Here is a 22,166-nt window from a genome sequence, read left to right as displayed (position 1 = left end):
GTGCTATCTCTGCTGTTGTGTTGGTATGTGTCGGGCTGTGAGCTTTAACACCGGCTGTATGCGTACAGCAACCGTGTGTGAAAAGTGGTCAATAAAGAGATGCTGAAAAGCGTTTTCATGCAAACGTCGTCGGGTCTGCCGTGATATGTTTACAATGGGACTTCTGCTCCTGAACCTCTGCGCACAGCGTCTGCAAATCGGAGTTGTACGAAGTCACTTTCATCTTTACACAGGACTGTAAGCTGTCATCTGTGAGGCGTGAGCGGCGTTTGTTTTGAACATAGTTCACGGTGGAGAACAGCTGCTGACATAATGTGGATCCGAAGATCGATAATTAGCCTACCTGGGGTTGAAAGTCTCGATAAATGCACGGCGTTTCGGCGGGTATATCGGCTTCCGCAAGTGTGACGCTTATTTTGAGCGATCAAAAACTAATAGAATATAATTTTATATTTATATTTCAATATCACAGTAATCTTCCAATTTAGAACTACAAGTTAAAAAAGAACTAACATAAATAAAATACACTTCAGCTAATTAAAAAAATAATTTATTTTCCCAAACCACGCGGAGCCGCACTAAAAGGATTAAAGAGCGGCATGCGCTCCGGAGCCGCAGGTTGCCGACCTGACCGTTGTGTCATGGTCTTTAATTTTATTCTGTTGCAGACCAGTCAGAATACATCATCGTTCTTAATTTATCTCGAAATGAGTGCTATTGATGCTGGCAAGGTCATTGATTTCCATTTGAGAACTGACAATCTGTGATTCACAGTGAGGCAAAGAAAGCTCTAATTTGTGATAAATATGAACTTTATCCCTTTATACTGAATGAATAACATCCAATGTTTACTGTCATCTTACAGCTTTGCTGTTATCTAACCAGTGTGCTTAGAAAGATATTTACCTTAATCATCCCGTAAATGTTGTGCTTATCTGAAAAACCTATTAATATGATCTCCATTAAAAAAAAAAAAAAAATGCTGAATAAAAAAATTTAAACCAGACAAACATTTCATCTACATGAAGAAACAACTTTTTTTTGCTGGCATTAAAAAAGTGAAGTTAGTCTTAAGATTTAAAGTTAGCAGCCAGAATGCTCATTAAAATTAAACCTGAAGGGAAGAGGAAAGAGAAGAATGTAGTCAGTAGTGTGATGACTTTAAATATTTTATTAACATTTTTGGCATATTTATCTGATTGCTTTAAGAGACGACAAGAAAATACAAAAAAGTGAATTTGATATGAAAGAAGAACATATATAAGAAGGGATGTGAGGGCAGGATAGGTCTGTTGCAACAGCTCCTGCTAGACATGGTCACCAAAATGGTTTACAGTACAGGCTGATGTGACAGTATGCTAAACGTTATGTCAGCACACAAGTAGCAGCAATGGAGCATAATTAAATATTTGCTGACCAAAAAGAAACAAAAACATCTGGGATGCACAAGATCCATAAGAAGTTTCTGCCTAAAAACATCTACATGAATCAATTCCAACACCCGCATGGAGGCACTTGTTTGATATCTAAATGTGATCAATATTCTACTGTAAGGTGTTTTGACTTCACTGATTGACGGTGCAACTGCAGCTGATAAAAAGACCTAATTTACAGAACTGGACATAAAATTAAAAACTTTAAATGGTGGCGTTATCAGCAAATGAAGACCCACTGCCATATTTTTATGAACATCTCACAACCTGTAACACAAATGCACCGTCTTCTGCTACAACTTAACTATCGGCAGAGGAAATGTAGAGATTTCTTAACAAAAGACTTTTGTAATAGATTATAGTGGAAAATAATGTGACGCAAGAAAAAAAAAGGGTGAACATGAAAACGTTTGGCTGAATTCAAAGTACAGCCCAAGATAACATCACTGCAGAAAAAAAAGACAACATATCATTTTCAAATTTGATTTTCAAATATACCTGAGAGCAGCAAGTAGTATTACAGTATGGCTTCTTTTTACACATTCAGATCTATAGGCCAACAGTCCAACTAGTGAGAAATTCACTTTATGCAAATATAAGGCCTTAATTCTTGCCCTGACAGAGTTTGATAACTGAGAATTGCTCTTCAGAGTTTTCCTTTGGAGACATTTGATATGCATTTCTAAAACACTTAATGATGATCCATAGAAAACACACTCAATATGAGGATTACATAATTTTTTTCCCCCCTGAAAACATCAGAAGTCTCCAATGAGTTTGGCATTTCTTTTCATTGATATAAACATCTGTGATTTTCTTGGTTGGTTGATGGAAAAAAGTAAAGAACATGTATGTAGTTACACTTTGACACCAAGCACTCAAGCATTCAAGGGAAGTGAATAAACAGGACTATGAACCTCATACTGTCACCCAAATCTATTTGAGCTTCTTCCTCTCACATGGTTTTGATTTTAATCATAGCAGATTTTCAAAAAAGGTAAACAGCACAGAGAGTTACAGAAAATTTCTGCTTATTTAAACAGCTTTCAAAAACACAGCAATTAAAGGCCATTAAACAGTTTTGATGTAATTTCAACAAATTGCTATTAAATTTAATTATCTCATAACTGTCAAAGCATGTGGCTTGAACCGTTTCCACAAAATAGGCTGTAATGCCTCCATGTCAGAACAAGCACACATACCTACAAGGAATGGAGCAGCTAGTTTTTCCTGTAAACTCACTGTTCATTTAGTGCACAGCTGTTTCTTTGGAAGACTTTCTGAGGATTTTCTTTCTAAACTACGACTCTCACCACTGAGTGTCAGTAATTCACTGTAAGTAGGAAGAAGCAGCAGAGCTGTGAGGATAAACTCAGGATGGCTGCAGGCTGTGAGAGTGCCATTTGCTGACATGCATTATTGCTGATAAGTAATAGGGTTCATTTGTTAGCTCATGCTCTTTCTGGACTTTCACATTCATTATTCTGTTGAGCCTCTTTTTGACATTTTATGCCCTTTTTTAACTTTAAGATGTTTATGTATTATTGCTACAGCATTACTCCATATTCTTAAAAAATCTCAGATTATTTTAACAATTTTTTAAGATATACAATTTTTAAAAAAGCTATTTTTTAGGCACATATTTAATATTAACTCATAATTCTTATAAAAGTTTTTGCCAGCATATTAACTTATTCTTCCAGCACGAGGGAGCCACACTCAGCTTCTACACTGGAATGACTTTTCCGGGAACATTCTGGAATTTGTTGATTTTTACCATCGGATCTCCAAAATGCACACAAGCTCATTCCCTTGTCCTTGCTCTAATCTCACCATTCAGCTCTCATTTCCTCCACCCTGCTCATCCACTGAGGGGGTGCAGGTCCACTCTGACCTTCTCCCCAGTGCTCATCATGCCAATGGTAGGATAGAAGCCTCCTACAGGTAAGGCCACTTCCCTCCGGCCCACCACTTTTCCATTCCGGGTGAAGAACACCTGAACAACAAAGAAAATATATTAAGACTATCTGCTGGGAAGATGGCATATACAGTACTGTGCAAAAGTTTTGAGCCACCCCTTATTTTTTTATATTTTGCTTCCATATGAGCCAGACTTTACTGCAGTTTCTTAAAGTGCTCTCCAGGCTTTCCAGAGTCTTTCAAAGTTTTTCTTTTTCTACTCTTATTCACTCTAGTCCTCGCACCTCACCATTTTCAGACAAGTTCAAGCAATAAAAAAGTGACCCTAACTCAAGGGATGAACCAGGGTTGTGCCTACACATAACAGATAGCTTAGAAAATAAATAGTTTCAAATGGTATCCTTTTGCACAAGAAAACTCTCACAAAAACACAACTTTTGCTCCCATTTTAGTTGAATCTACATAAAAATGCCAAAGATAACACAGTCTAACAGACATAAAATTGTATATTTGCATTTTTGTACCTACAGTGGTGTTCCCAAAGTGCCATTAGCTGAAAACGTGGCATATGCACTGTGTGTAGTGTTTACTTAAAAAAATGAGCAGATTGTAGAGGATTAAAAAGGAAATAGCAGGTCTAAAAAATATCTACAGCAGATGACCAGTGTATGAAAGTCAAATCCTTAAGAAATAGGAGGAAAAAATCCAGTAAAGACCTGACACAGGACCTGAGAGATGCATCTGACCCTTCAACTGATCCATCTACTGTTCACTGAAACCTCAACAGAAACAGTCTCAGTGGAAGGGTCGCTGTCAAGAAGCCATTCTTAAGGAAGGGAAAAGGCTGGGGTATGCCAAATTACACAAGAACTGGACTGAAAATCGGTGGCAACAGGTCTGAAGGAGTGATGAATCCAGATCATTTTTCAGCATGATAATGATCCCAAACACACTGCCATCTTATCACACTGTGATAAGAAAGAGTGCAGTAAAAGGGGATCATACCAAATACTGACTTTCAAACTCATCAAAACTGTATAAATTCTGTTTTTTCCTTATATACTGTAAATTCATTTATGGCTTTATTGTTTTAATAAACTGCTGCACCTGTTTCCCATTTTCCTATCAAAACGTAAAGAAATGATTCGAATTTTCACACTGTGAAAGGATCTCACCATGACCTTCCTCCCCTCTAAATCTTCTCCCTCATCCTCATCCTCATCTTCATTGTTTGCATACAAATCATTGTGAACCTCAAAGGGCTTAGCAACCCCATCGAAGTCCCAGTCGTCGATCTCATCTGAAAGTACCCAGTAAGAAAGCAAGTCAGAGGCTGCACGTGTGAAGGCACTTTGAAAAACGTGCGAACAATATAAACACGTTCACCTCCGCCATCAATGCTGAAGTCACGCGGAAACATGATGCCGCAGCCCATGATGTCCCCTTCAAGGCAACGCGGCCCAAACGGGTCCCCGACCCCACTGCCGTGGAACAACTTCCCATCATCTATGAAGAACAACAAGGGATCTGATTACAACTTTATTCCACATTAACAGGAGTATTACATAATAAAGAAACAAATGCCGATATCAAGATATAAAACAACATCTCTCATCTGCCAACATGTAACAGTGAACAGTGTAAAGAAATATCCATCGTTCATTTTCCAAAGAAGTGATTCTGGACAAACACACGGCCACTCCAGCAAGCAATTTAGAGTTTCCATTTGACCTGATCTGCATGATTTAGACTGTGGGAGGAAATCAGAGCAACCAGAGGAAACAGACATAGACATAAGGGAGACCATGCACCATTTACACTGAAACAATATCACTCTGAAGTTTACATCTTTTTCCAAGTGCTGGGAGTAAAATAGAGCTACTCAGGAATCAATCAGAAACATTACGTTAATACAACTTAAAGCAATGATCAGGAATAATAACCATTCAGCCCTTTTTAAGATCGCTGGAAACATTTGTTTGGTGCCATTTTCTGTGTCACTGATGGCAACACAATGATTGTGTCCACTACAAAAAACATTGTGACAATGGGACTCAAACATGGGCTTGATTGGAGTTCAGACAGTGACACCTAATCATCCACCATCAGGATCAGACTGAGCACTCTCACCTGCATGATAAGCTATGGACCCTCTGCTCCAACCCGGATGTCTGTTTTTTGGATAGTCCTGAAAATCAAAAAAGAAATTAGCTGTGGCTGATGATGGAATAAATTACTGCTAGGCTGATTGTTTTATTATATACATTTATTTCTCTAAGATGGGATGCTTATCATGACTTTTTTAGACATAATAGACGTCCTAAAGGTGCTGTTCAGAGATGCCCAGCAGAACTCTTGTACTGTTTACAATTATTCAAAGCTGCGAGGATTGAGCAACTAGTAACTTAAGCATTTGTTACCTTGAGATAGAGAGAGAGAGAGAGAGAGAGAGAAAGAGAGACCCTTGTTTTGATTTTTGCAGCAAGAGGTAATACTTCCCATCAGCAGACTGATGCATCTCGCAGGAGATGACGGGGGATGGAACTTAACCTCAGGAATGACCGTTTGATGGATTTATAATGCTCCACTAAAACCGCAGACACACTGAGAAAAACAATTCCTGGAAAACAATCAGCACAATGACAGAGCTCTATTCTCCACGACGTCTGACCCGAGGGCACGGCGTGCCCACACACAGTAACTAACAGCAGAGGAGTGAGGGGGAGCTTAATGTCAAGGGTGTCTGCAACAGCAATCCATTACCTCCCAAGCTGAGAGCACTATCCCAGCTGGCAAAGCAGTGGTGCGATTATGAAGAGTGACGCTCAATCAATTAGCGTCCAATAACTAAGAACAGCGAGCACGAGCGAGCTGGCGGAGAACAACGACATCTGAGCCAAACTTCATTTCATATCGCTCATTCAAATGATGCAATCGCTGCAGCCTGAGCAATTATTACAGTGTTTTATTTGTATTAAACAGGATGTGCACAGAGTTCACATGAGGCCAGAGGCAGTTTGTTTTATCTCTGATGTGTAAATATTTAACAGATCTAATTTAGTTTCAAAACACAGGACATCATTTTCCACTTATGTAGGATTTACTCCAGATAAATGATCCTGGATGGATGGATGGATGGATGGATGGATGGATGGATGGATGGATGGATGGATGGATGGATGGATGGATGGATAGATAGATAGATAGATAGATAGATAGATAGATAGATAGATAGATAGATAGATAGATAGATAGATAGATAGATAGATAAGCCAGAGGAACTTGTGCAATCATTTTGTGCTAATCTACAATGATTGACTATTTGGAAATATAGAAGAAGTAGAACTAACTTTCCTATTCAGGAGGGCAGTCAGTAAACATGTTAGCATGCATATGGAACAACCTTCTATGGAAAACCAGATGTAGCGGTAAAATGAGACAATATTTATTCTGTTGTTAGCTTTTCCTCTTTCGGTCATCCATCACTTAGACTGGAAACAGTGAGAGCAGTGGGGCAAATGAGGGAGAGCGATGACGAGGTGTTAGAGGGGCAAAGAGAAGTTTTCTTTACTGACAGATAACCACGGTGTGTGTATAGTAAATTAACCCTTGTATCAATGTCAGTGACATGTGATCATTATCGTGATGACTGTAACGAGGAGCCTCTTACCCTGCGTGCCAGCCCCAGTGCAATATAACACTTCTCTCCAGCATCTGTGATCTCCAGCTCATAGTAGTGGAAGCGCGTGTTCAGAGGCCGACGGGCTTGAGCCAAGCCCACATCCACGATGCTCTTCCCTTTCCCTACGTACTCCAGCAGCTGCAGACATGACCCATCAGACATGTTAAACATGCACAGCTAGTAGGAGAAGTCATATAATATTACATGCAGACATTACTTTGAAAACAGTATCAAGATGAATCTGATTAGGTAGCAAGGTACTTTATACCTTTAAATATGAAAAATGTGTCTATAGGTAATTTTAAAGGATAAAATAAACATGAAGTTGTATTTCACTCTTATACATAAATCCCCAAGCACCTAAACACAATTTCTGTCAATTCACCACATTCAGGATTTGGTGCTACAGCTGACTAGAGGCGAGTTACATTATCAAGCTTCCCTAGTGCTGCAGTTACATTATGTTTAAGCACATGGCATTATCTCAGAATCGAGTAACTAAAGTCCTGCCAGATTTCCAACGTAACTTCTGTTCTGCTAATCTCAAAAACACAGTGAGGTCCATATGTTTTTTAAACAAAGGCACAATGTTGGTGCAGACATTTAGATTTGATTCAACAAAAGTTGAATGGCTGTTTGGGAAACAGCCATTTTAATACACAGTCCCTCACTTTAAGATGATAAATATTAATTTAGCATATCAAAGCAACACAATTATGAATACAAGGATTTTTTTTTCGAGGATGAAACCTCTTTGCAGTCTTGGACTGCCAGAAGTCTAGAAGCCATGCACCAAATGCCGTTTCCTTTCTTGAAATGCTCTGCCAGGCCTGAACTGCAGCCGCCTCCAGTTGCTGCTTGTTGTCTCTGCATTAAGTTAATACATTTCTTTGCCTTATGAAACTTTTGGGTTACTTCTGCAGTATGGTCATTATCCGTATCCTTCAGAATTGATCCTTTTACTTCTATCAGCAGTCAGATCATCAATAAACCCTCTCTATTTACATTCAAGTGTCTCCTGACTGTAGACTTACGTCCTCGAAAGTGTTCTTCACTTGGCTAGATGTTGTTGTTGTTTTTCTTAAACATGGATATAATTCTGTCATCATGTACTTTAGTTATCTTTGGTGGCCTTTCAGGCTTTCTGGTGTTGCTGAGCTGGTCATTCCTTCTTTTTAAGAATGTACTGTTGATTTTGGCCTCTCCTGAAGTTTTTTTTCCCATTTCTCTGCCATCTATTTTGGATTTTCAACCCAACAATGGTCTCCCTCACTTGTGCTGCCATGTCCCTGGACCTTGTATTGAGAATTTCAGAGAACAGATACAAAATGCAAATTCATCTGCGTTATATATTTTGAATATTGAGTGAACAGACTTCACCCGGCCATAAAACGGTTTATCAGTCCAATTACTTTTGTGCCTCTGTAAATGAGGGACCATGTAGAAAATGGTATGGTTAATGCCACATTTTTGCTAAACCCCTTGAATTAAATCTGAAAATCTGCACTTCACAACATCTTGGTTGTTTTGTTTATAACAGTTGTTTGTTACAAAGACCAAAATTACATAACAAAAACGTGTTACTGTCCAAAAACATGGACCTACCTTTACATGAATCACTACTTTCAGAATTTATTGCAAAAGCTTTGGAAGCCTACAGAGATTACTGAGACGTTCCAAAATAATTTCTCCAATAGTTGAATTTAAACAGCGTTGCTTTAGTCAAGTGGGTGGTCAGTCAAATTGCATGTGTAACTCTGACAGCTTAAAAGACAAAACTGGAGAAAGAAAGTTTATCCGAATGATTATAACCACTACATTATATTTGACTGCTAGTGCAAGCATGTCTGATTCTGCACCAGCTTGATTACAGCTTCTGTTTCAGGTTGCTATAAACATTCGCTAAAGAGAGAGCATGTTTCCATCTAACATTAATGCAAGAAGAAACCAGTGTTACACGAACCAGTCAAGCTAAAGTTCATATCCATATCTAAGACCTTTGACCTTTTGGATATGAAACACTACCACTTATTTTATCTTGGAAATTTTGTTAGAATTACTGAGGCCAAGTGAACATCTATACCAAACTTCATGAAATTCCCAAAGGGTATTCAGAGCTGGCTGATGGACGAGCTGAAAACTTAACGCTTCGGTTGTCGCTGGTAAAACCCAGGCTGCAACGCTGTGCGTATCTTTCTTTCTATGACAGAAATTAATTTGTCATCTCTGCATTTAACTGTCTGGGTACGAAACAGGGGCTGCCCTGTTTCGTACATGCAGCCAAGAAACTCAGCCCTACTAATTTCATTCTCTCTCCACAGGACCCATTAAAATGTCATCAGAGCAGATGAGGACATGTGCACATAATATGACCATCTGAAGATACCTTCATTAGTTAAAAAAGCCAGAAGTGCTCTGCCTAAAATCTCATTAAAAATAAAACAGTTACCCAGTGAACTCCTTTTTTTTTTTGTCACAACGAACAAGTGGGATTAAATTTTTATTATGATGCCATTTTGCATTCTTAAATCTTATCTAATTTATTATTTGTTAAATCAGTATTTACCCCTGATTAAGTTCTGGAGAAGTTGAATTTTTTTTGTTCTTCTTTTTTTCCCTCACAGCTATCATCTGGATTACAGCTGCTAGTTAATCATTCAGTAACCTATAAATACCTGTGCCGATTTCAGCTCATGACAATATTGAACTTGATGATATAATATTGTTGTGAAAAACGAAAATGAGATTCAAGTAGATAAAGAAACCCAAACATCTGAGGAATTAGTTCTGATTGAATACAATCTTAAAAGTCCTGCGGCGTTCTTACTGATACCACTGGCAATGATCCACTGTTGCTGTTGTCAGTAGCAACAAAATAAAGTGAGTAACAGAATGATACTAACGTGACACATAATACCAACAACTCCATACCTACTGCAGTAAAGCAAAAGCAAGACCCAGCAGCAGACAGACATGTGCCACAGCGGATGTCTGTCTGCGTGCCCACACACAGCCATTCAACTTTTGTTGAATCAAATCTAAATGTCTGCACCAACATTGTGCCTTTGTTTAAAAAACATATGGACCTCACTGTGTTTTTGAGATTAGCAGAACAGAAGTTACGTTGGAAATCTGGCAGGACTTTAGTTACTCGATTCTGAGATAATGCCATGTGCTTAAACATAATGTAACTGCAGCACTAGGGAAGCTTGATAACTGCCCATCTGTATATGGAGATTCACATAGAATGGCTTTAATTTAAGATAAAGGTTGATCATCTCAGTCTTTTATAGTTAGTCTGACTAATGCATGCGCATGTTAACCCATTTAGGTATTTGCTAAGCAACATGAAGACATCGCAAGATATTGTTCATATTTTGATTTTTGTGGCTAAAATGAGAAATTACTGTCACTAAATAAAAATGATATGATGCTTTTAGAAGGTGTTGTAAGTACATAAATGCTACAAATGGGTCACTTTATCACACTGACAGATGGTTGCTAGGCTCTTTGATAACATCTGATATAGATAAGAATATTTAGGGACCTAAGCTGTGCCTGTGTGCTGATTCTGATTGCTCAACTATTGATTGTGTAAGAGAAGTTCACAAACATATATTATAGTCAGACTCTATAAAGCTAAAAAGTATTGCTATAGAGCTAGGATGCATAATCAAAACGATGAATCCTTGCAATGCTGTGTGTGAAATCCTCAAGAGGCTTAGCCTTTTGCCAAAGGACCATAACATTTTTTTTCTTAAAGACCTGTCTGGTTAAATAAATTAAAAAAGAACTTTAAAACTCGTTGTGCTTTTGGCATCCTAGTGCTATCCTTAACTTGTGTTCCTGAAGGTCAGGCTGGCTGTTCATGCTGCAGCTTGCAGGCCCTGCACTTACACAGGAGAGGGCCATGTTTTTAGAAATAATGGATAAACAAATGTGCGGGTGGCATGGAGGTTACTCTAAGAGTGCAGTTTTTGTGTGTATCAACTGCTGAGTCAAACAAAAACATTGCAGCCAAGCAGTCAAGGGGGTGGGGGGGGGGGGGGGGGGGTGGCAAATGTAGAAAGCCAGAGTTGTCATTGAACAGCTTGGAGAAAATGTTGCTTATTTTTCTATTGCTTTGTTTCACTTTAGTACTTCTTGTCTTTACAATCTTGAGTATTGCAGTCACAATTTCTGTCACAACATCAACGTTTTGGTTGTAATGTGGGTGATGATGCAATTCCATCAATGATATTATACATGTGAGCACATTTCTTATGTTAACTCTTTAATTCAAAGCCCTCTTTTAAAGGAATATACATGCACTGAATAAATGGTTTATAGCACAGTATAGTTTAGCTGTACCCAGCCACATGGGCATAAACGTATAGTATTTGTCACCAGTTGCTACAGCTTCTTAAAGGTTTAGAGCCAGTATTTAACCACAAAGTGAAAGTCTTTTGATTTAGAATCTGTTTTGTGAAAGTGTCCTGGGTTAAGAGCATTAACTTGTTTTATGATGACAGAAGAAACCAGAGATCCTAGAGAAAACCAGCACAAGCCCAGGTGACTATTTGGTAACCACTGAGCCATCGTAATAGTTACAAACAGTTACTGTACTGCTATAAAATTATATATTATCCTGTTTGCCTCTATTCATGATAATTAATTAATACTTAGATAAAGGCTTACACCACATAACATTATGTTATATTTTTTAATTGATTCTCTTACTTTAAATCACTTTAAGAAGACTCAGATGGTGTCTGAACATGCTGGATCTCGCAAGGGTTAGTTAGGGTTAGAGTCATGATTCTTCCTGATTTAGCAATAACATGATGGACAGTTTGAAAAGATTACCACATCCAGTTCAGCAGAACCAGACAACACTGTATGTTTGATCTACATTTTCTTTTTCCTACATTACTTACAATACAGCTCTGACAGTCTATTATACACTATTTTAGTGTATTATGCCATTAGCTGCCAATATAGCTCCAAGCTGCTATCCTCAAGAGACATATGAAGCTCTGTTCATTTTCTATTCCACACCACCTGATATTTTTCATTATCTACGCTGCTTTGTTGCTCAGTGAAGTGGCTCATGTTAGGCAATTTAGCATCACATCCTCAAGGCCAACCTGTTCCAAAGGACTTACCGTGCCAGTGACCTTGACATCATGGAGACGAGCCCAGTCCTCTTCGTGACTGTCAACTATCATTTGTCCATCATCCTCCTCCATTCCCCATTCAGCATTCAGGTCCAGCAGCACTTCTTCACCTAAAGAGTGCATCCCCACTGCAGGGTAGAGACCATCGGGAGATGCTGGGATCTCCACATTGCCAACCTGAGCACACAATCAGACAGTTTTTAAGAGATTAGCAGCGAGAATATATGAAATCTGTGTAAAGTGATACAAAGGCACTTATGGGGTGCACTACTTACTTCGTGACCATTCTTGGTGAAAAACACTGTTAACTGTCCATCTTCACCATCTAGTGATATTCCACAACCGATTCTGTCACCTCTGCAGCATTTTGGACCAAACTGCTGTCCTACAGTGTTGCCATTATACAGCCTGCAGAGAGACAAAAAGGAGAGGCCATTTACCTCGCTACAGTCACTGTTTCTATCTTTACAAAAAAATAAAAAAAATCAGATGAAAACGCCTTAAGTCATTGATCTAAGGATCTAAGGTACTGCATTATGTGCAACTGTAAAAGTAAGAAGTTGTGTCATAATCCAGCGGTCCCCAACCCCCGGGCCTCGGACCAGTACCGGTCCGTGAGTCGTTTGGTACCAGGCCGTGAGCGTTGAGGCTCAGGTGTGAAATGTATAGTTTTCAGGGTTTTTATCGGTTTTCAGCATTATTTTGTTATCGTTTTTATCGTTTACTCTGTTTTCCTGGGTCTTTTCACGTGTGTTATGAATAAATTTTATTTTTTTCGGTACCGGTAATAGTTTTATTTTGTTGTATTTATCCGCGACACCTTAAAGGCCGGTCCGTGAAAATATTGTCGAGCATAAACCGGTCCGTGGCGCAAAAAAGGTTGGGGACCGCTGTCCCTATCTATGTCTCGCTCTCTTTCTCTTTCCAATCATTTACTGTCAAAGCTCAAACAAAAACACACGATATAAAACTGAAAACTAATGATCCAAAAAAACTAAAACATGTTTGTGTACAGCTGATGGCTTTCAGTTCCAGGTCAGTGTGCCCTTGGTAAGTTTTCATCACTTTGCACTTCATTCTTTTGAAGGGAACATACAGGAAACCTTCACAAAGTACATAACCACACCTGCTCAATAAATCCTGATGTACAGATCGACTATTCTTCGTCCAGTTGCTGAAAGCATTTTATTCTGCTCCTTCAGGCTGTTCCCAAAAGTATTCAAACGAAAGTGCTATGTTTCTGGTTCCTCAATCATGACTGACACATGAGCACACACTGCTAAAAGTGCTTTAATGTGGAGCATATCCATATCATGAATGTAACTGTAAAGAAAATAATTGTCACATACTTGCCATCATCAGCATGGAAAGCCACAGAATTTGGTAGCCAGCCTGGTTGATGATCCAGTTTGTAAAACTGAGGCACCAAACCGACAGCAATCATTCCCCTCACTCCTGTTTCGATTATAGTCACCTGAAAAGACCAAAAGCACTTTTACCATCTATTAAAATCACTTTTTAATGGCAATAAGAAGAAAGTGTGTGGTCCTTCTAGCTGCTCCTAAATCCAAAAGCTTTGAAACAACCTGCAACAGAATCAGTGACTTTTGTTAAACTGCTTCCTGCAACACAATGATCTTGTCTTTTTTTAACTGAGAATTATTATCATTACTCATCTTGTACTATATTTCATATTAACTTGTTGAGCTTTGCATTTTTGTGTCCTATGTTCTTATCTTTAAACTTTATCTTAAATGTGACTTATATTTTTTAGTTTTGTCTTTTTTTGCCTTTTGAATTTTCAATTCCATTTTCAAATGTGATATAGAAACAAAGTTATTATACTTTGAAATGTAAAGATGCTTTTATAAAAAAAAGTGAGACAGTGTTTAGAAGAGCTGCAGTATGAGACCAAGCAGGGAGGTTAAAGGATGCATATGCATATCTTGTCTTATGGTGGCAGTTGGAGGACAAGGCCAATTTAATCACTAAGAAAAAGACACATGTTCAGAAATAACCAGGATTTAAGCTAATTCTTGCATTATGTATTATAATGCTGATGACTAAAAGAGATGTTAATGACTAGCATGTTTAGCATGTTAATATTTGTATAATATAATACATGTAAAATATTGTATTTAGAACCAATATGAACCTGGTTCTAATGGAACGTTAGTACTTTTGCGCCAACATAAACATCTTTTGTTTATGAGTCCTTATTGAGTCATAAAGTAAAGAACAGCACTAAAACAAATGCTGATGGATATCTGATCATGTATATCCTGTTGTTATTAATACATTTTATTCAACGTGGTTTTACCTACTAGTTAAGAGTTTTTAAGTATTTTATCACAGCACAAAAACTGATCTGAAAAACCAACTGCTAGGGTCCTGCAGGTTTGTTTGCCTCTACTGCAGATTTTTTACATGCTGTTACATGTTTTATTTTGGACTTGCACTCTTCGTCTTTTCACTTCATAACGTTTCCAAACCAACTTGATCCCAGATCTTTGTACAACCCCACACGATGGTTCAAAGTGAATACTCTTAAGTAACGAGCTGGGCTGCACCACTGTTATGATAACTAAATGGTGACCATATGTCATCATCCCCGGGGAACTCTTAAAGGACACAATGCAACTGAAGCACTGCTGGCAAATCCAGGGCAAAGAGAAAAGGAAACTTTTTAAGTTTTTCCCATGACCTCAGCACTCATCTCCTGAGAGTAAGAAGCAATATTTATTTCTTTTTTTGTTCTACTGGAAAACATGTGGGTGAACCCTAAAATCTGCAATCAGGCCAACAATTAGCATCCACTTAATCATTAATTAGTTGAAAAGCCCATTTGTGCAAATTGTATTCTTCTTCCTCCTCCAAGGTAACTCCCTGTATGGGAGTGAGTCACTAGGGTGAAGCACATGAAAGTATCAGTCTTGAGGGCTGGTTACTTTTTCACTCTACGTCAGAGCAAGCAGGATGTGTGTGTGTTGGCAAGTTTGAACATGGCAGATTCTGATACATTCACTGTCCTGGGATTTTTATGTTGTACAGTATGTAGATTACCAGAAAATGTAAAATAAATACAGGGTGCATGACTTGAAATGAGCTGTGACTATTTGAACTATGAACTGATTTGTCAGGGATTAAGTGACTGAATCATCAGACTCAACAGCTCAAAAGTTACCACCGAAACTTAAACACTGAGTATCTGTTTTTCTTTTTTTAAATTACAAAACAAGTATAATGGAGACCCAACTGGGTACTTTTGCTGGTGCTGATTAAAGAAGTTTTCAAGTAAACGATCAGAATCAGAATCTATTGATGCTGACAGTAAAATCTGGCAGCCCTACGAAGAAAGAGGCATTTTGTAGCCTTCGAGTAAACAAACATATCCTTAAAAAACTGCATGCTGAAGATGGCAAATACTAGCCTACGTAGTTAGCTGGCAAAATTGACAATCATTTGCTAGAAATGTGAAGTTTGATTTTGCAAATATTTTTCTAGAATACTCACAATAATTTAAAAAATCAGTTTTTTAATTAAATGAAATGACACTAGCTACCTTTAGATAAAGTGCGTTTTCTTCTTTGTAGCATGAATTATGATTAAATGTGATTGCTATCATGTACTGAAGCTTCAAGAACAAATATTTTGAACCATGGGATCTTTCAAGGTCCTCCCTTGATTCAAAAACATAGGTTCAAAAGAAAAAATGAACCCTCAAGTGAAACCTGGTAAACTGAATGAGCTGTGGCTGAAAATTACAGCTACTGGAAATATGTACAGTGTTGTTTCAAAAACATGCAGGTATGACTTTGAGAATTTGGCTTCAACAGCACAGAATGTAAAAAAACAAAACAAAGGAAAAACCTGCCAAGTGATTCCACAAATCACCACTGCAAGCTGAAACATCTTCGTTTCTCAAAGGCATCATTTTTCCATGAAGTTTCATGATTCATCTCTCATCATGACTCCAAAAACGAAAGGGACCTGCCAAGTCTTCTTGTGTCACACAAAATAAAGAGGGAGTGCCAAGACTGAACTTCCTATTACACAGTTTCAAAATTAAATGTACAAGAAATTAATGTTTGTATTTTTCAGCCACACAGTGACTGTGGATGTTTGATCCTTTGACAACCACCAAAATGAATCATCCATCCAATCGTCTATCTATCTTCTGCTGATTTTCTGGGTTCGGGTTGTGGGGACAGCATTATAAACAGAGAAGCCCAGATTTCCCTTTCCCCAGCCATGTCTTCCAGCTCATCCGGGTGGGGACACCCATAGGTGTTCCCAAGCAGGCAAAGAGATATAATCTCGTCAGCGAGTCCTCAGACTGCACTGTGGGCTCCTTCCAGTAGGTTGTGCTCGAAACACCTCACCTAAGAGACATCCTACTCCAAGCCACTCATGGTGACCAACGACCAAGCTCCTCATAGAAGCTATAGAAACTCTATACAGTCCAGCCACCCTTAAAGGGAACTCATTCCCGCTGCTAATATCCATAACCTCATTCTTTCAGTCACTACCCAGACAATAGGTGATGGTAGGAATCTAACGCTAACCGATGGGTAAAACACAGCCTCACCTTTACACTCATAATAACACACAATTGATAATCAATTTTTTCTCACCTTTAGGAGTCTGTCTATTCTGTTTAACAGTTCATGCGTCACTCGTGAACTCATAATCTTTTCATATATATATATTAAAAAACGACTCATTGTTGAAACTCTGCATCATTGTGCTTTGAGCTTTTAGTGTCATCTTGTAGCATTAACACTTGAGAGAGTCGATACCTGGTAAAGCACCTAGCCACATGACTACACTATTTACAATAAAGCTATCAGATTACAATCACAGGCAACCTCATACTGTATGTTAAGTAATACTTAATAAAATCCTATGACAATTACAAGGTTTTATTTCTTCTAGCTACTCTTTGTTTAATGTGTACAATTACACAATTGTGCAGTTGTAGGCTCAGTGTATAAATGAGCAGTTTATAAAATGTGCTGATAACTTCTTGCATTCCCAGAAACACTGCATGTTACTATATAGTGAGTGAGAGAAAGCCTTGCTGGCTGTAAACTCCCTCTGGCGCTAACAGTCCAACAACAGGTGCAAAGCATGGAAGAGGAGAGGAGAATATTTTTTACTTTTTTTTTTTACATATTTGAAAAAATAAGAATAAATTACTGTAGCAACAACCAAATCGAAACAATTAAAAATTAAACAGAAATTATTATTAATTTGTACTGTTGTCAATGTATTTTTGTGCATTCATATTGATTGAGTGGCCTGAACACAGACAGACTCTGTATGAATACTGAGAGTTTTAAATATACTGCTGAATATTTTACAAGTGCCTGATGATTAGATTCAGTTACTTTCAGGCTCAGACGGGACCACCATTTCTGTTCCTTAACACCACACAAAAGAAGTTCTTCTGTGCACAATCACTTTCATTACTTGAACGTAACTTCCACATCAATTAAACTGCATACTGCGGAATGAACACATAATATATTCAAGTCTTCTAAAATTGCACTGTCATGTGGAAACAGGCCCACGGCTTTTTTATTAACGCTGAACTACAATGACAGCGCAGTAAAAATACATTTAAAACATTTTTTGTTCAATACCCAATTGGGTTTTGTGAAATGTGAAAACCTCCATTCACAGAGGTCATAACTGAGAGAAGCCTACACTAGAGAAAGTCTACAGAAGTCTTCGATTTAAAAAAAACAAACAGTGAAAACAGTCCAGCTCAGAAATGAAGAGGGTGGCAGAAAACTTGTTGGACTTTCCAACATTACATCATCAACTAATCAACAGTAAGAGTGAACTCACAGCAGGCAATCCACACTGTGTCTGAGCATGTTTAACCCCCCTAAGATCAGTGTGTTTGGCCAGTGTGAGTGTGAGAAAAACTGGGCACAGGTACAGTTCAGTTGGCAGGGAATTAGTGTATGAGCATGGGAATAATAGTTTTATTACAAAGAGCTTGTTAATTTCTAATTAACAGATGTACAGGTAAGGTGAGAGGACAGTGTGTGACCACTTTCAAAAGTCAATTAGAGAGAGAGAGAGCAAGTTTCTGAGACAAATTGAAGCGTACACACACCCGTTTCTTTAGGTGTAGTGTGAGTGTATGACAGCAGACGAGAGGGGAAATCCATGAAATGATGCCTGATGTGAATACACCCAAGAATGGTTCCCAACTGTGGCCATTAAAACCATATAGCTGGTCCCAATTTCAGTTCTTTAATGTGGCAATCAATCCAAGATATCATGGTTATGGACACGTACATTGTGTTGCAGAATAGGCAAGACAAGTGAAAACACAAACATCAGCGAGGTTACAAAAATGATCACAATGGTGTTTTAAGTAAACGCATAAGTTGGTGCACTTACTTCAAAATAGCGGTTTCTTTTCGACAGTGGCCTGGCCGCCACAAAGCAGCCAACTTCATCTGAATTCCCATGATACCTACAAAGAGATCCATAATAATCAGCACTTAAGTGAAATCGGATGCCAAATCAGTAGAAAGGTTCTCTTCCATCTCCCAAAGTGGCATTGCTTTTACCTGAGTACGTCACCATCTCTCAACATCCTTTTGAGTCTCTCCCGGTAACGCACAGCTCGCACCTCACGAATTTCTCGTATTCGCCTCCTCCAGTTTAGAAAGCGATAATGAAGGTTTATGTCGTCCATGTCTGAAAACCATCACAATCTAGAACACAAAGAGCACATCTGAGATAAAATACTTGGTTTTAAAACACCAAAAGTTACTGTAAAAGTGGACCACTCCACCAAATTATGAACAAGAAGTGTTGTTATGCTGACTCTATCGTTTACAAGGCACAGAGGTTTAGTTACTATATAACTGACATGAGTTTATGAGGAAAAAATAAATATAAATGCAGTCACCAAAAGTATAAGTTTGGGAAATTCAGGGGCAGCACAGGACCTCCTTAATAAAACAGTAATGATTTCTGACCACAATATTGTGCAATCAAACAATACGAAGGACTTGGGTTTGATCCTCAGGCCAAACCCTTCCTGTGAGGAGACTCTGTTTTTCCGTTCACATTTAATCCTACTTTCCAAAGACAAGCAAAGGCCTGGACAGGGACTTCACCCTGCCAACAGGCACGAACGTGAGCCCCCCCATTGTGTTGGCCCGTGACGGACAGGTTTTTCCCGTGGGCGACCTACACGCTAACCGAACTGGGGCTGACTCAAGAATAGACTGTCTCATCTCAAGATTCCCATGAATACATGACTCCCAGATTCACTTTGTCTCTTGCTCACTTTTCTTTATTACGTGCTGATAATATAAAGGCAAATCACTTACTAGTAAAAGGATGCGAGTACACATATTTTTTCCTAAACTATACTTTATTCTTATAATATTCAGATTACTATCAAACAAGACAAAAAACTGAAACTGAAAAGCTTAAAAAGCAGGAGTTGAAACAGAAAGTTTTGTATTATAAATGACAAATAGATTTGCACTTCACCTGTTAGTTACCCAATCGGCTGATGTCTCAGGTCTACCTCGGTGATACTACTTTCTAATATTATAAGAATATTATAAGAAAGTAATAATATCAAGTCTATAATCAAAGCCGTGCCGACTCACGTGACATTACACACAAAGTTATATTTTTCTTTTTTGAAATTCAAATTCACCCTTTACTATAGAGGTATATTTGTCGTGAACGGTGATGTGGATATTTTCTTTTCACTGAGTCAGAGGTGGGTCATTATACAGACATGCGCAGAGTTGAAAAAGTCTAAAAATGCTGCCATACACTACTGAAACCTTTGTAAAATACGAGTCACTATCATGCATATAATATATATGCGTGCGTTTTTTTGTTTTGCCAAAGAAAATAAATATGAAAGCCGTAAGGTCGTACTATCACTTTGTTTCCTGCCTTTTAACCACTACGATTTACTAATTTACGAGCCTTCCCCAAACACGACACTGCATTTCCCAAACTACAGACAGGACTCTGTTGGCCGGCTAGCTGCTTCAGCGCCACAACATTATGTCGCTTTGTGGCTGATTATATGACGTAAACATGGATACAATAGAGTTTATACCCACACTATTCAAAGTCCTCCTGTCTTATAATGATTCCTTACTGTTTTATAACTTGTAACGCGTCGTTCTTCGGCTTTTCTTCCAATTTTAAGGAGGTGAACTATGCCACTTTATGCAAAGCCAGCGCTGTCGGAAGTTCCGCCTCCTCGACCAATCAAACGTGAGGATGAATACGGAGAGAAATATTTAACCTGCGCAGTGCCGTGAGACAGCGATGCCGTTTGTAGTTTTTTTTATTTTCCCCCTTTTGATTTTACAGTTTGCGTTTTTTACGTCTACATCCAACTCTCTTTGCATATGATAAGAAAAGAAGTAGCGTGACCGACTCAACAATACTTTAAAAATAAAATAAAATATATGTTTTACTTTATAAATGGTTGGTTTTGCTTTATTTGACCAGGTAGGTAATTATTTTGCTCCTAGGAACGGACTCTGAAGTATTGGTTTTAGAGCATACAAAACGATGTTGGGATGTAGGCTGGGTACCCTGCTGAACATTCCCCTGCAGATACAAGTGGTCCTTGATATATATATATATATATATATATATATATATATATATATATATATATATATATATATATATGTATATATATATATATATATATATATATATATATATATATATATATATATATATATATATAAATCAAAATACCATATATATTATTGTCTAAGGAGCTTGGAAAGAAAAGCATCTGGACCTCTTTTAGTTTCTTGAAACTTCTCATCTGAGAAGCTTCTTCAGATCTAAGAGCAATTGGTGGAGAATCCCAGCTTTTTAAGCCCTATTGGGAGTGTACCTAAGAGGGTCCGGGACCCTGGTAATTCTTAGTTTTAAATTGAATTTATTTTTATTCCACGTGTTTATGAATTTAGTTATACATATTTCATTTTCACTTTGTAACAGATATTTTAATATTTTAATCTAGTGGATTAGTGGCTCTGTGGTGTAATAGTCAACACATTCACCAAGATTCCCAATCCATTCGAACCTCAGGGGTTCAAAAGCTCCTAGTAGTCCCAAGGCTGGATAAATAGGAGGGTTGTATTAGGAAGTTCCTCTGGCATAAAATCCGTGCCAAATCAAACATGTGGATCCATCCGCTTTGGCAACCCTTTGGGAAATAAGGGAGCAGCTGAAAGTACCTTATTTATCTCTTTTTTGGATTATTTTCTTGATTTTGAAATTTCAAGCAAAACACTGCATCCCCCTCACAGCTTCTTATGAAGTTGAACGTCAGTTTGCGAGCTGGTTTACAATTGTATAAACCGGCATGGAAAAAAATTGACATAAACACTGAACTTAAGAGTAAGTTTGCTTCTGGTGGGGAAAATGAAAGCAGAAACCTACAAGTCCTAGCAACCATGAGATATTAAACGTATCAATTTTATGGCAAAATACTTTGATCCTGTCCTTTAATTTCATGTGTTTGTGATTCACAAATGCGGAATTTACAGGGCGGGACTTTTAGCTTGTGGCTATTGATGTCTTAGTCATCTTGCCTTCAGCGGCACTCCTTCAACCTTCCGGTGTCAATCAGTGTCAGCTTCAGCCCTGAGAATCTGTAAACACACTCTGAGAACACACTGTCGATTTAGCAGATAGCGTTTAAAAAAAAAAGTAGTGACAATATCAATAAAAAGGTTGGAGGTGTTGGAGTGCCAAAATGCTTTTACTGTTGTTAACAGAGAAAAACTTCTATTATTTGGAGTGTTTTTTGAGGCTATAAAGCCAGATTTATTCCTTGTTTTAACTATTTTTACTTATTTTTTATTATTTTTTTATATTCAAATCATTTTAATATTAAATTCTGCTAGAGATTTGAATGCCATTGAAAACCGTGGTGTAATGAAA

The 22,166-nt window shown here is 38.0% G+C and overlaps 1 protein-coding gene across 2 annotated transcripts; it reads right to left on the bottom strand.

Annotated features, from left to right (window-relative positions):
- Positions 1 to 1,153: 1,153 nt before the first annotated feature.
- On the bottom strand, positions 1,154 to 20,455 carry LOC147330519 (SPRY domain-containing protein 3-like). Of its 2 annotated transcripts, none has more exons than XM_086292120.1 (11): positions 20,350 to 20,455; positions 18,782 to 18,928; positions 18,609 to 18,684; positions 13,541 to 13,665; positions 12,467 to 12,599; positions 12,180 to 12,368; positions 7,024 to 7,173; positions 5,484 to 5,541; positions 4,740 to 4,859; positions 4,529 to 4,653; positions 1,154 to 3,429 (listed from the first exon to the last, which is right to left on the bottom strand). In XM_086292120.1, the coding sequence occupies exons 2-11, from the start codon at positions 18,907 to 18,909 to the stop codon at positions 3,295 to 3,297; spliced, it is 1,239 nt and encodes a 412-aa protein (XP_086148246.1). In that variant the 5' UTR covers positions 18,910 to 18,928; positions 20,350 to 20,455; the 3' UTR covers positions 1,154 to 3,294. The 2 variants fall into 2 exon arrangements, with proteins under 2 accessions (XP_086148246.1, XP_086148247.1); XM_086292121.1 differs by having other exon boundaries at positions 20,312 to 20,449.
- Between the last annotated feature and the right edge of the window lie 1,711 nt (positions 20,456 to 22,166).

This window comes from Aulonocara sp. 'chitande type north' Nkhata Bay, linkage group LG5, assembly GCF_057382095.1.
Source record: "Aulonocara sp. 'chitande type north' Nkhata Bay isolate Kocher_YH1m ecotype deep benthic linkage group LG5, A_spYH_male_GT1.1, whole genome shotgun sequence".
NCBI classification, from domain to species: domain Eukaryota; kingdom Metazoa; phylum Chordata; class Actinopteri; order Cichliformes; family Cichlidae; genus Aulonocara; species Aulonocara sp. 'chitande type north' Nkhata Bay.
Note: the sequence above shows the minus strand (reverse complement) of the source record. Positions and strands in the feature narration are given on the sequence as shown.

Excerpts from the sequence above, each read along its gene's own strand:
- LOC147330519 (XM_086292120.1), bottom strand. The coding sequence starts at position 18,909 with ATGGACGACATAAACCTTCATTATCGCTTTCTAAACTGGAGGAGGCGA. Across the intron at positions 5,542-7,023 it reads CACTGGGGCTGGCACGCAGG|GACTATCCAAAAAACAGACA; the intron begins GTAAGAGGCTCC and ends TTTGATTTTCAG. Across the intron at positions 3,430-4,528 it reads TAGAGGGGAGGAAGGTCATG|GTGTTCTTCACCCGGAATGG; the intron begins GTGAGATCCTTT and ends TTTGTTGTTCAG.